The sequence below is a fragment of the Telopea speciosissima genome, chromosome 3 (assembly GCF_018873765.1).
Source record: "Telopea speciosissima isolate NSW1024214 ecotype Mountain lineage chromosome 3, Tspe_v1, whole genome shotgun sequence".
Classification (NCBI taxonomy): domain Eukaryota; kingdom Viridiplantae; phylum Streptophyta; class Magnoliopsida; order Proteales; family Proteaceae; genus Telopea; species Telopea speciosissima.
Window position 1 is genome coordinate 16,078,010 of NC_057918.1, and position 15,155 is coordinate 16,093,164.

Consider the following 15,155-nt stretch of genomic DNA (forward strand, 5'->3'; position numbering starts at 1 on the left):
AAACTAGTTTTTCTTTTTATGACCTTATCAGAGACTCACTGGTCTTGTACTGAATTACTGATAACCCGCCACCCCGCGTCCAGAAAGAACAGAAGATTTCATTAATATATCAGAAATATTAAATATATACAAATTAATAATTCTAAACGCTGTCATTCAGTTTCCAAACAAAAAAGAAAAAGGACAGTAATTAAAAAACAGTATTGATGAATAGGGTCGACCCAGGTTCCCCAAAGGTGGGTTTATCCTACTGCATAACATATTGATTTATCAGTTTCTTATGTTTAAAATCAAAAGAAAATATAACTTCTTTTTTTCTATAACAATCTTTCTACTATGGTATTGCAAATTAATAGTTAATCTGATTTTTTTGGCATTCTGCACATATATAAGGAAACTTAAAATATAAAACATGTATGTTAATTAAGGATCTGACTGCTAATATGTGCACTGATCACCAAGGATCAGGTTGCAGTGTTTTTGACCCTGATGATGTCCAGGTTTCTGGGTTTCTTGATTTTCCCTTAATTACATTTTAGCATTGAAGAGGCTGTATTCATGTGCTTTTTTTTTGTTACTTTTTAATTCTCCTTAGTTGTAATTTGTAATAGGATTCTTTTGGGTCCATTTTGGTCCATTCACTATTGGTGACTGTCTTTGCAGGTGATGATTTCTGATTTCTTGATTTTCTCTTGACCTTTTGGTTTTCAGGTTTATACTCTTACAAAGGAAAGGGATACCCTGAGGAGAGAGCAGAATAAGAGAAGTGATGCTTCCGCCCTTTTGAAAGAAAAAGATGAAATAATCGCTCAAGTTATGGCTGAAGGTAGAGCTGGAAAGAATCTTTACATGTAAACACAGTTTGCTGTGAATATCTGTTCTTGCCATCTGTTGCGCTCCCTTATAGCTAGTGCACATCCTTTTATTTGTCCATCTGAGGCACCTAAGCATAAGGTCTTCAGTCTCCATAGGTTTCTCAAATAGTCACCCATTGCTAATGCATGGATTGCTTAAAGTAGTATTTCTACTAATGCAGCGGTCGCTGGAAGTAGTATTTCCACTAATTCAGGGATTGCTCAAAGAAAAGTAATTCATTTCTACTAATGAGGTGCATATGTCTTGAAGAATCATCAAATGCTTCTTATGTTGGACAGAAACACCATTAGAGAAATTTGGCCTTCCTTTCTACCTTTTTATTAGATGCAGGAAGTGGATGGTAATTTAAGGGGAATTTGGGTGGATCATACTGGCAGGTTCATATATGATGCATGACCAAGAAATGGCAGCATATGGTTGTCATTAGACGGTGGACTGTGTCTTCAAGCATAATGCATGTCAAGAACTAGGATGTAGTGAAATAAACTGATTATAACTTGGCTTTCTTTTACTGCTTAGTGCTTTGGTGAACAATGATAAAAAGTGGAATAGAGAACAATGAATAGAAAATACCTGACAAAGCATGAGTCTTTCAATCATCTCTGCTAAGGTTATGAAGTCAATCTCTTTTCCAAGTCATCAACCATAAGAGAGAATAGCTTTTCCCCCCTTTCCTCAACAGGGGAAAAAAGCTTAGTCATTGGTACCATATAACTTATATTCTTCTATATGGTGTCTTTAGACTTTGTAATTCTTTTAATTCATTTGAAACCTACGATATTCATATTTTAATTAAAAATGACCATTATAGCACAGTTATGCAATTTAAAAATAAATTGAATAACAACATATTTGGAAATTGTAAAATAGAATAAAAATGCTACATTTGATCACAGTTAGGAAAATTTTGAAGCTGTGTTTGCAACCAACTTAAAAGTGTCAACTGAGATACTAGTATGATATATATCAGGATGATGCTGATTGGGAATTGCGCTATGCCTCCTAGCTCCTCCCCCCACCCCCCCAAAAAAAAAAAAAAAAAAAAGGAACAAAAAAATTTCTTAAATCCTTTCTGAATTCAAAGCCTTGGATATGAGTATGGACACGAGTATAGTATACCATCTGATATGCTGATATATGCTTTTGCTTTTAACTTTTTAAGTGAAGTATGTCTTTTAGTGTTTACATCCTGCCAAACACAATGAGACTTCTCATGTTCAATTTGTATTATATTATGTTGCATTTGAGTACCACTTAAGTTTTGTGGGCAAAGCGAAAAGTTAATTCTTTGGTGTTGTGAGAAAGATAGATAGTTTTGTAGGGAAGGGAAAACTTCTATTCTACAATCCAAGTGTAGTTTCGGCATTTTGGTATGCTGAAGTCCTTGAATATTATGATTAATATCTCAGCACTAGAAATTCGCATGTCTCCTGTTGATGTCCTCTACATGCTTAAGTTAAAGTGAGATCTTGTGACTGCCTTACTGGACCTTGTATTGGCCGCTGTTTCCCTGTTTGACATTTGTAAACCTACAGAGCGAATTATTCTGGTGTTGAGTTTACATGGCCATGCCAATCAATTATGTCAGCCCTAATATATTAGGGAGGAACTTGTTGTATTAACATTGAAATGGAATTTTCGACTGTTTGATCAATTGAGCACCTCTTGGATTGTCTACATGTAAAATTCTGTATCCCGTCTCAACCATATGGCCAACTATTTTAGTGGATTGCTCTCCTATTTTTTAGGCGTCAAACTACTGGAGTGTTGATGTGGTCATTCTGTGCATTTAGTAGACAGAGGACTATGTCAATTCATCATTTGTGAAATTTCAAAGCCAATTCATTCATATGGTCCAGTGTGTTTTGAACATTTTCCCTTACCATCCTAATCTTAATTCTTAATCAAAATTGATTTGTTGATTGTGCTATGTGGTGCTTTTGGTATGAAATGTACTACTTCACTTAAGGTGATGTGGCTAAGCTGTCTGCAAAGTTTGAGCACCAACCACACTGCTGTGTGGCAAATAAAAGCACTTTAGGGTGCCCACCTAGAGAAACAAAAGTATATAAATACTATTTGAATTTAATAATCTAAAGATCCTGTGAGTATCAGATTTAGTGGGTTTTGGTTCGAATATCAGTACTGTAATGTAATATCAATGTTTGGTTTGAAAATAATACCATTTATAACATCATTGTAAATATTTGAATACCCAATGCATTGAATAGATGGCTTTTCAAACATAGTTCAAAATTTTGCCGAAATCTCGGTGAAATCTTGCTAGTTTTGACATGCCCAAGACGAAACAAGAGGCGAAACCCAGAAGCAGCATAATTTTGGTCACAAAAATGCACTATTTCTTCGAAATTTCGGTGATTTCGACTGTTTGTCCCCCAAAATAGCCAACAGTACAATTAGGAGACTTGGACTTGGATGTCTATGTCAACTGTACTTTGTAGTTTGTACTTGTTATAGTGTGCACCACGACAGGGGTAGTGTCCTTGACGTGGTTAGTTGGGTTATGTCTTTTGTGTTACTTTATTTCTTTCCTAATTAGCCTAGATTATGTTTCCTAGTTAGGCTAGGCTTCTTTTAGTTGTTTTCTATCTTTTGACTACTGCAAGGACTTCTATTCCTTGCGTGATTGTAATTTTTTGGTAATATAAATAGTATGGTATGGAGGACTTCTAAGAGTATCGACTGCTTCTCTCTTAGGCAGCCTCCTCTCTCCTCTGTCCTCTGTCCTCTCTCCTCTATTCCAGTTACTGGTTACAGGTCCTGGATTGTTACAGTACTATTTCATAAGTAATTAATCAATGTTATGTTTCTTCATTCGTGGTGCATAATTTACTTGTTTTACTTGCCTATTCTGTTTCCTAGTACTAAAACAATGCGTAGAATAGGCAAATATTACATAAGGTATTTAATAGGGTTCGACATTTACTACCAACCAAGGGTGCAAATCCAAAACAGCACTTTGTGTGACTTTTCTTGCAATATGAAAGTTAACATATCCAAAACACCACTTTGTGTGACTTTTCTTGCAATATGAAAGTTAACATATGTTTATATAAGCTAAAACAAGGTTTCCCTGAAGTATCGGAGCCTAATATGGCCATTTGCCCACCGAAACAGTCTGCCAAAAATTAAACTGTTTCAGCGAAATTTAGCCGAAATTTCGGTATTTCGCTCATCTCGGTCTGGGACCGAAATGGCCTCCCAAAACGAGATTTTGAACTATGTTTTCAAATTTCTATGGATTGTACAGTCTAATTTTGTAATTCTATCATTTGAATGCATATGATGAAGTAAAGAAATCTACATTTTCTTTCACAATTGTTACTAATTGTAGTTTTTCCCTCACTCACTTCTGCATTCTTTGCTTATTACACAAGCCAGTAAGATATAACATCATTTATTTTTGAAAAATGTTAACATCCATGCTCTCATTCCAGTTGTCTTCCTGCTCCTCGTTTAGATTTTACAATGCAATTCTGAAGAAATTCAACTGTAAGACAAGTTTAATGGGATTCTTACTTTACATTAATATTTGAGTATAATCTTTATTGTGCCAGGTGAAGAGCTTTCTAAAAAGCAAGCGGCTCAAGAATCACAAATCAGGAAATTAAGGGCACAGGTATGCTTTCAAATATTTCTTATTAATATTTGTTCTGAAGTTAATCCGGTATCAATTGATCTTTTTCTGTCTATATAAATTTTAACAATATTTTCATTCCTTTTTCCCGTGAAAGCTAGATCAGAGAGTTTGAAGAAGAAAAGAAAGGTTTGATTACCAAACTTCAGGTACTTAAATCTACAAGTATTATTTGCAGGTTCTCATTGCTTTTCCTCTCTAGTGCACTATTATTTGACCATAAAGAGATTTCTTCTATTTTCATATTGGGATGAACATTTGTGAGATAGAAACATGCAGTACTTGGTTGCATCTTTCTTAGAGATAGATGTTAACCATGAAGATTGAGTTGTAAAAAAGAATAGTAATGGAAGATTTACTCAAATCTGATCAAGCTATGCAAAGGGTTAAGTTGCACTATTGCAACCTGTTGGTTGCGGGTTCAAAACTTGGAAACAGACTCTCCTGCAAGGCAGGGGGTAAGGCTGCGTACATTTTCCCCTCCCAGACCCTGCTGTAGTGGGAGCCTCATGCATTAGGATGCTCTTTTTTTTTTTTGAGTTGTATCATATATAATTCCATGAAAATTTAGTTATGTTCTTGGTGATGAGTTATGTCCCTGTTGATTTTTTGCTCTCTTGTTAAGTAGTTGCAGTTCTTGGTTTGATCAGCCTCATATTTGGGCATGGCTTGGGATGGATGTCAGCTTGAATTTTCATGGGGTTGGGCTCGAGCGTGCCTTCCTGGACCCAGCGACCATTATATGCCCTCAAGCTTGCCCTAATAGCAGCCCGAGCTGTATGTGTCCCTGAACGAACTAAACTGTCCTGTGATTGCCCATATGCCTGGCTACACACCTCGAATAAAGTTTTTCTAGTTGTTATTCATCTGTATGTCTGTCTGCTTGAATCTGCCTATAATTGGGCTGTGTATGTCCATGGTTGTTCTTTGCACATTTAATTGCTTGGTGGGTTCTCGCTGGTGATATGAGCCTAAATCCTGGTGGGAGGTAAGTAACATGAACCCTAGGTTCAGGCTAAACACCTCCCTTGCAAGATCCCAAGAGTCACCCAAACCCAAACAGTCAACAGAAAAGTCAATCTTCTCAGTTAGGTCAAACTTCGATAGTCAATCACAAATAAATAGTAGAAATGGTCTTCAGAACATGATAATGGTTGAATGGTCAGATTAAAAGTAATTGAAGATTTAATCAAATCTGAAATTGAAATTCAGAAAACAGGAAATCTCTAAGTATTCAAAATCTGTAAGTCGGATCAGTCTGAAATTTAAATCCAAGTCCCTTCTTGGCTGTCTAAATCAAATCCCAAAGTATGATTCTGATCTAAAGGCTACATTAGAAGTAATAGAACATAAAACAGAAAAACAGGAGATTTCTAAAATCAGCAGAGATAAGCCTCAGATCAGGGAAATAGCCTGGTCGAAGGTCAGTAATGGGATACCCTTTAATCTCTCCAAGTCTCAATCCTAATAGAGGACTGAATCTTTTTCAAGTGCTAAAACAAATCTGGCAGAAACAGGGGGATATCGCAGGTTGTACTCTCAGGCGTGAATGATGTTAAACAGTAAAACAGACTATGAAGATTACTAGGTTAATGTGATGACTTATGTTCTAGTTCAAACTGAGAATAAAACTTAGGAATAATTAGATCAATCGATGGGGAAAACCAGAACAGTACCTCGCTAGCAGCCTAGCAGAAAACAGAGTATAAAGAGAGATAACAATGGTTTCCCTCCAATGGATCAGAGTCCCACTATCCAATAAGGCTTCACAACATGACTGAATCACACAGCTCAATTGCAGAAAACAAACTTCAATATTCTTCAAATCGTATTGAGCTCTTGGCTCTACAAGCTTATATATGAAAACAATCTGTTAGCTATATGGCCAGAATACCGTGGGGGTATTCTGGTCCTCTTTCTTTTGTTATTTTATTTATTTCGTACATGTGGTTTAGTCCCACATTGCTAGTGTACAATTGTTTCATTCTTCATTATGATTATAAATAAAGATGTGCTTGGGATGACTAAATCATCCAAGCCTTTCCCTAATTTAAGTCTCTCTACATGATATCAAAACCAACTTCGAATTAGGGACCACCCCCCCCCCCCCTTCGATTTCTTTTCCCTTTTTTCCCTTCCATCGTTTTTTTTCTCTTTGTTTCTGCTTTTTCCTCCTTGGTTCTCCCTCTTCCATAAGGGCAGCACTACAAGAGGTGATCGTATGATCTAGTGGCTGCCCCTCCCTACCTCTTTTTCCTTTTTTTTCCTCATGAATTAATACCTGCGCGATAGCTGTTGGACATCACTTGCGTATTGAAGCCTTCAAGTTTTTTGGAGATCAGCCCCTGCCATTATTGCTGGCTGTTTCTCACCTATTGGAGCTTCTTCAGCACCCTTTCCAGCATTTGTCCAGCCTTTTTTTCTCATTGATTGAAGACCCCCACTCCCAATCGATCTCCATCTTCAGGGTTTTTTTCAAAACCCTGATAATTGTCGACTTTGGGTGTGGGGCTGCTTGTTGCTGCCGTTTGGTTCTGATTTTTTGCAGGGTGTTTCTTCTATCATAGAGGGTCCCTCGACCTCAGTTGCAGCCACTTCTCTGCAGATTTTTGACACCTTATTCCCTTCATCGATTTCAGCATTACAGGGTTTTTTTCAAAACCCTGACAATATCGATATAGGGTTTCTATCATATAGGGTTTTGGACTTGAATTTCTGCAGAATATTTTCTACATTATACAGTGTTATTCAACTACAGTTACAGCCAATCATCTGCAAGTTCTGTCCCTCACTTGTCCCTTTATCAATTTCCACAATTCAGGTTTTTTCAAAACCCTGACACTATCGATATAGGGGTCTTCTTGTGCTGCTGGTTTTGATTTTTTGTGAGGTGATTCAGCCTTTCCTTTGAAGTTATTATTGGCCATATTTGCTGTCAGTATGGGTGATTCGACCAATTCTTCAGCTACTTCAAATCAGGGACTTAATGATGGTCACAGCAAGACAGAGTACCATAGCTTCCCACCAAATCCTATTAAACTAGATGGCTCAAATTATCTTCTCTGGTCCAGATCTGCCTCTTTTGCCATTGCAGGCCGTGGTCTCACCAGTCATATTAATGGCACTTGTGTTATGCCTACTGAACCAAGACCTGCTCAGGACAAGTGGCTTGCCAATAATGGTGTTCTGATGTCTTATCTAATAGGCTCTATGACTTCAGATTTACAGCAGAACTTTCTTCTTCTGGACACTGCCTCTCAGATTTGGGCTGCATGCAAGGAAACATATGGGCAGCTTGGCAATGATGCCCAAGTATATGAAATCCGGAAGAAGGTCCTTTACACCACTCAGGGAGAACTTTCAGTGTCCAAATATTATGCTACTTTGCGCAGCCTTTGGCAGCAACTGGACCACTTTCACCCAAGTATAGCTGCTGATATTACTTCTTACAAACAACATATGGACAAGATCAGAGTCTATGACTTTTTGGCAGGTTTGAATGTCGAGTATGATCAGATTCAGGTTCAGGTGTTGGGTCATAAGCCATTTCCCACACTTGAACAGTCCTATGCCCTGGTCTCCTCTGAAGAAAATCGTAGGGCTGCCATGTTGCACTCTCCTATTACTGACAGATCAGCACTCCAGGCTGCTGCCCCTGCCACTCCTGCACCTAGTGGCATTGCTTCTCTTGGTGATTCTACTGCTGGGTTTGTTGTTTGTGAGTACTGTCACAAATTTTACCACACCAAGGAGAAGTGTTGGAAACTTCATGGGAAACCGGTTGACTTTGAAGCTAAAAGGGCTGCCCAGACCAAGACAAAGACTAAGACCAAGGCCCATCAAACTTAGACTGTTACTGCGGCCCTTGCTACTGACCCTGGTCTATCCCAGGATGATCTACAGGCACTCCTTCGTATGCTGAGGTCTTCCGCTGCTGCTGCCTCTACTACATCAGCTACTGCTAATTCTTCTGCTACTTCAGGTTCCCACTTTGTGCGGTCAGGTATTCCATTTGGGGGTCATTGTGCTTCTGTAGCTCACATCCTTGGATCATAGATTCTGGGGCTACAGATTATATGACCGGTTCCTCTGGTTTGTTTCATAGATATTCTCCCACTTCTGGGAAAGACAAGGTCAAGGTAGCTGATGGTTCCCTTTCTTCTATATTTGGAAAAGGAATCATCAACTGCACTTCCTCTCTTCCATTAACTTCTGTTTTGCATATTCCTAATTTTACTACTAACCTTCTTTCCATTAGTAGTATTAATCGTGATCTTAATTGCAAAGTCACTTTCTTTCCTTCTCATTGTGTGTTTCAGGATCTGGACTCTGGGAGGACGATTGGATTGGGTAAAGTGCATGGTGGGCTGTACCTGCTTGATGATGGTCGCTTCTCTCCATCACCATTGCCTTCTCCACTACACCATAACTCGATGGTCTCTTCTGAACTCTACCAGTGGCACTCTAGGTTAGGTCACCCCCCTTTAGGAATTTTAGCACATTTATTTCCTAGTTTGGTCACCCTTCGTACTAAGGATGACTTTTTTTGTGAGGCGTGTGTTCTGGCCAAACAGACACGTTCAAATTATCCTATTTTAAATAAAAAGAGTTCTTCTTGCTTTCAATTAGTGCGCTCTGATGTTTGGGGCCCTAATCGTAAACCCTCTATTTCTGGTCATCGGTGGTTTGTCTCTTTCATTGATTGTCATTCTAGGCACACTTGGGTGTATCTTTTGCACACAAAAAATCAGGTTTTTTCGTGTTTTCGGTACTTTCATAAAATGGTCCAAACTCAGTTCCAGGCTACTTTCAAAATATTGAGAAGTGATAATAGGACAGAGTATAAAGAATCACAATTTCAAAAATATTTGGCTGACCATGGAATCATTTATCAAACTAGTTGTGTTGATACCCCTGCCCAGAATGGTGTGGCAGAAAGGAAAAACCGGCACTTGTTAGAAATGGCCAGAGCTTTGATGTTTGAGAAAAATGTCCCGTATCCATATTGGGGGATGCGGTTTTTATGGCGGCCTATCTCATCAATAGGCTGCCCTCTAGGGTACTCAACTCCCGTAGCCCCTCTGATATTTTGATTGGTAATTCCTTCTTTATTGTGCCTCCCAAGGTGTTTGGTTGTGTGTGTTATGCTAGAGATACCAAATCTCCAGGCAAACTTAAACCTCGGGGGCTCCGTTGTATTTTCTTGGGTTATTCTCCGACCCAGAAAGGCTATAAATGCTACCATCCCCCTTCCCGCCATACCGTGGTTAGTATGGATGTTATTTTCCATGAGTCCATTTCTTATTATTCTTCGCCACCTCTTCAGGGGGAGAGTGCTGGTGAAGATGTGGCTTTCGAAATTCCTTTACCTGAGGTGCCTCTGGCTGTTGCCCGGCCATCTTTACCACCCTCGGCTGCTGTCCAACCCCCTTTACCACCCACGGCTGCTGCCCAGCCCTTTTTGGATGCTTCCCATCCAACTTTGGATGCTGCCCATCCTACTTTGGAGACTGCCCAACAACTTCTGGCTGTTCCTCCCTCACCTAATGGGAATCCTTTACAAGGGGAGACCATAGAAAATAGTGTTGTTAATATTCCTATTCAGGGGGAGCTGACTCCAGTCCAGAGAACTATTGGTGAATTTCAGAAGAGAATTGACAACTCCAACATGATCACCTATACAAGGGGCAGATCCACCAGAGGGCAGTTGCATCCCACTGTTGCACCAGTACCCATCTAATTGCCAGCTCCAGACACAAATCCCACATCTCCTGGTAATCCATCTCCTTCCGACCTACCTATTGTACTTCGCAAAGGTATTAGGACTTGCACTTTACATCCTATATCTCATTTTGTTTCTTATAACTCTCTTTCTCCCTCTTTTCGTGCATTTGTATCTTCTCTTTCCTCTATCTCGATTCCTAGAAATTGGCAGGAAGCATCTACAGATGGAAAGTAGAAGGCAGCAATGTTGGAAGAAATGAGAGCACTACACAAAAATAATACGTGGGATCTTGTGGCTCTTCTTCCAGGGAAAAAACCAGTGGGATGTAGATGGGTCTTCGTGGTTAAACAAAAAAGCTGATGGCTCGGTGGATAGGTATAAGGCACGTCTGGTTGCAAAGGGGTTCACTCAGACTTATGGAGTTGACTATCAGGAGACCTTTGCACCAGTGGCAAAGCTCAACACTGTCAGGGTGTTATTATCTTGTGCTGCGAATCTTGGGTGGGATCTTCAGCAGTTAGATGTCAAAAAGGCCTTCCTCCATGGAGAGCTTGAGGAGAAGGTATATATGGACATTCCAACAGGTTTTTCTGATGACAGGACTAAGGGTAGGGTTTGTAAATTGAAGCGTGCCCTTTATGGTTTGAAGCAGTCACCTAGGGCCTAGTTTGGTAGATTTCATAAGGCTATGATTTCAGCAGGTTACAAGCAGAGCAATGCTGATCACACTTTGTTTATCAGACGACTTGGTAACAAGGTTACTCTTCTCATAGTCTATGTGGATGATATTGTGGTCACGGGTAATGATGATGCTGCAATCAGGGATTTGAAAATTATTCTTGGCCGTGAGTTTGAGGTCAAAGATCTTGGTCCCCTAAAATATTTTCTAGGGATAGAAGTTGCTCGATCTTCAAAGGGCATCTTTCTTTCTCAAAGAAAATATGTCCTTGATCTATTGACTGAGACAGGGCTACTTGGCTGTCATCCTTCAGATACTCCTATGGAAGCTACTACAAAACTTAGGGAGAAAGAGGGTGAGCCTGTTGACAAGGGTGCTTATCAGCGGTTAGTGGGCAAACTAATCTACCTTTCTCACACACGCCCTGACATTGCAGTTGCTGTAAGTTTGGTGAGTCAATTCATGCATGATCCCTATTCCTCTCATATGGATGCAGTTCGTCGTATTTTGGGGTATTTGAAGTTTGCTCCGGGAAAGGGAATCCTTCTATCTCCCAATGGTCACTTGAAGATTGAAGCCTATACTGATGTTGATTGGGCTGGTTCTCCTGACAGGAAATCTATCTCTGGCTACTGTTCCTTTGTGGTGGGAACCTTGTCACATGGCGTAGCAAAAAGCAGAATGTTGTGGCAAGGTCTAGTGCTGAAGCCGAGTTCCGCTCAATGGCACAAGGAATTTGTGAACTTCTGTGGCTTAGAGGATTATTGCAGGATATTGGTGTTGTTGTCCATCTTCCTATGATGCTTTATTGTGACAATAAAGCCGCCATTAGCATTGCTCATAACCCTGTCCAGCATGATCGTACTAAACACGTGGAGGTTGACCGTCATTTCATCAAGGAGAAGCTTGAAGCCGGCCTCATTTGTGTTCCCTTTGTGAAGTCCACTGATCAACTGGCTGATGTGTTCACTAAGGGGCTGAGTAGCAAGCTGTTTCATCCTATCTTAGTCAAGTTGGGCATGCATGATATATATGCACCAACTTGAGGGGGAGTATTAGCTATAATTGTTTCATTCTTCATTATGATTATGATTATAAATAAAGATGTGCTTGGGATGACTAAATCATCCAAGCCTTTCCCTAATTTAAGTCTCTCTACACAATCCTATTGCTAATTACAAGTCATAACTGAGAAAGGAAAAGGGAAAATAGTCCAAATAGGAAAACTTAACTACTGAAATTAAATCTCAATAGCTAACTAACTAAGCCCACAGGCCACAGATGGGCTGGAATAAAGCCCCATCAAGCTGGGCCTGAGCCTGGCCCTTCTTCTTCTTGCGGGAGTAAGTGATGTACTCCTGCCCTGCATCAAACCCTCTAGGTTGTCCTGGCATGAGCTGTCCTGATTTGAATGGGGACAATCCAGATTGGGATCAGATGGGCTGATCTAATGTACAATGCATGGGATGGGCATGGGCTGATTCACTGGCAAGGGCAGTATTTTTGCATTGTTGATCGGCTCCACCTGATTCAAATAGGAATCCATCTGGACTGATCCATGATGTGATCCTGATATGATGATCCTTACAGTTGCAGCTGACTGTGCCCCTGTTTTGGTGGCACCATTTTCTTTTCTCCTTTTGTGCCTTTTCTTTTTTCCTTAATATTCTTTTCCTGGTAAATTCTATGTGCAGAGTTTCTACATGAATGTATTATGTTGAAGGTTCCATTTTCTTGGCTATTGGAGCATTTGAACAGCTGGTTGGTGAAACTTTAGATGAATATACAGGATCCACAAGTGGGTTGGGTGTGCAATCTGGTGGGCTACTGGGTCTAACTGGCAATGTTTCCTGGTGTCTTAAAAATAAGATAAAAATGTTGGAGAAAAAAAATGTAAGCATTTATTTCAAGACAAATCTAGCTAGGGGGATGTTTATCTAGTATTTTAGTATCCTATGGGTCTCTTCCAAAATCCAAACAGGGAGAAAAACTACATAAATGTGTCTGAATATAAGCATTTGTAAGAATGTATTTGTTCAACTTTTGAGAGACATAAGTCTATAATTGAATGTCTTGTTTGGGGTGATATTCCGCTCCCAGGTTTTAAAATTATAAGGAAATTAATTATAGAAAGAAATGGTTCCCCAGCTAAAAGACATTTGAGTAGCAAGTATCATCTAACTTTTCCTTTTATAATGAATCATCTATAGTAGAACTGATGCAGATTCATCACCAAATAGGGCTTGTTTCATTGGGAATAAGTCTAGGGTTGGGTTATATACATGTTGGGCCTTTGATCCCATGGGTTTCTAATGTAATAGGCCACTTTTATGGGCCTAAAATATGGGTATATAGGTTACATACGGGATTAGCCCAATACTTAGTTTATTTTTATGTTTTTTAATTGAACCGGTTCAAATTGCTTGCATCCAATTGGTTCAATTTAAGTGATCATGTGACTTGGTTAAGTGGTCATGTGATGCAAGTTGGGCTGGGTTAGGACTCCATAAGTCCAGTCATGTTTTGAGTCTATTTCCTTTAGTATTCTAGTTTCCTAGTTAGTTTAAGTTACCTAATAGGTTAGGGATAGGGTTAGGCCATTCCTTTTTAGTGTCTAAGTCTATTTTTGAGTCTTCTATATAAGTTTGTAAGGGAGGCCAGCATTACATACGAATTTTGATTAATAAAAATTAGCTTTATGCTTGCTGCCATTGCTGCTGCTCTTTGTGAGTGTATATCCTTGTGGATCTCAAGGTGGATAGGGTGGGTGGACTCCTGCGACTCCCTGCATCGTGAAGATCGGGAGGTTTCTTCAAGTTATCAAGCTGCTGCCATTGTTCCTGCAATACAGTGAGTTTGAACCTGTTTTTTTATTTTAAACCTTCTTCTATCAGCCTTTATCTTCCCTTAGACCTAATCCCCATTTCCCTCTATCCATCAAGCCCTAATCACCATTAAACCTGCAACTCCTACCTCAACTAGGACTCCCTCATAACTCCAAATTTAGCCTTCGCTTTCAAACCCTACTTCCAGTCTACATTCCCCACATCATTCCCCACACTCGACCTTAACCTTAGCCTATAGTATCCACTCTAACCCTTCCATCCCCTCACTCCATTAAACCCTAAAACCTGCAACCCGATTCTGCCCAACTGCAGAATTTTAAAACCCCTCCAAGCCCTAACATCTTTATATCATTAAGACCTCCTAAACCTGCATATTAAAACCCTATAAACCCCAATACCATTATTTAACCCTAACCCTAATTTCTGGCCTAATTAGCTTAAGCTGTCCCAATCGGCCAGCCTTGTTAGGTGATCCTATTCTCCTGGCTCCTAGTGGGACTTCTCCTACCTAGGACTACATTAAGAACCCTCTATAAGTAGAAACCTACAACATCATCATGGAGGACAACCTAATCATACTAAATAAGGATGAGGTGATGGGAAGATGTTGCAACTCAAAAATAAACTTGAAAATATAGTGGAGTTTTTTTTTTTTTTTTTTCCAAAATAAGAATCAAATACAAGATAACTAGGGTCAAAGAGGACCATTTAACTCTGGGATTACTTGGGGACTCACTCAACCCAAGTGTCGCTCACTCAACCACAAGAGGACTGCAAACTCAAATGGGGACTCACTCACCACTAGAGATTACATTGGACTCAAATTGTTCTTCTTTTTCCCTCCTCTTCTATACTTCACAATACAAATATATATAGGGAAGGGAGAACTAGCCGTTGGAAAAGAGCTGTTGAAATAGAGCCGTTTGGCTTCATCAGAAGAGGGTTAAATTTTTTTCTATGGGATAAGTAACCAAAATTTATTGCAAAAGAACAGCCATGGTACAAAGCATATAGACATATAGTACTGATTATAGGATGTAACAATAACAATAAGTAGAAGAGTTTTTCAGTTGCATCAACTTAAATCCCACATCAAGCCAATGGCCCCTGAACTTGCTCTCTCCCTTCTCCGGCTCCGGCCAGTCCTGCTGTCTTGACTTGTCACTCCCCAATGCCGTCCTCTTCTTCCTTGCCTTCCCCCCTCCCCCTGCTACTCCCTTGTCCCCTCTGCCTGCTACTTGGAGTTCTCTGGTTACTCCGGTAGCTGGCACTCAGCCTGAGGGACTCCCTTTGCATTTCGTGACTCCTGCCTCTGTTGGCTCCTCCAAAGTTGCCCTCTGCTCGCTTGACCTTCTTGACATTGAAGCAAAG

The 15,155-nt window shown here is 39.8% G+C and overlaps 1 protein-coding gene across 2 annotated transcripts in view; it reads left to right on the forward strand.

Annotated features, from left to right (window-relative positions):
* Positions 1-15,155, forward strand: part of LOC122654501 (golgin candidate 5-like) — a 47,477-nt gene that overhangs the window by 20,015 nt on the left and 12,307 nt on the right. For both annotated transcript variants that reach the window (XM_043848620.1, XM_043848619.1), the window contains exons 6-8: positions 712-826; positions 4,455-4,516; positions 4,636-4,683. In XM_043848620.1, the coding sequence (XP_043704555.1) occupies positions 712-826; positions 4,455-4,516; positions 4,636-4,683 (225 nt within the window). The remainder of the gene's footprint in view (positions 1-711; positions 827-4,454; positions 4,517-4,635; positions 4,684-15,155) is intronic.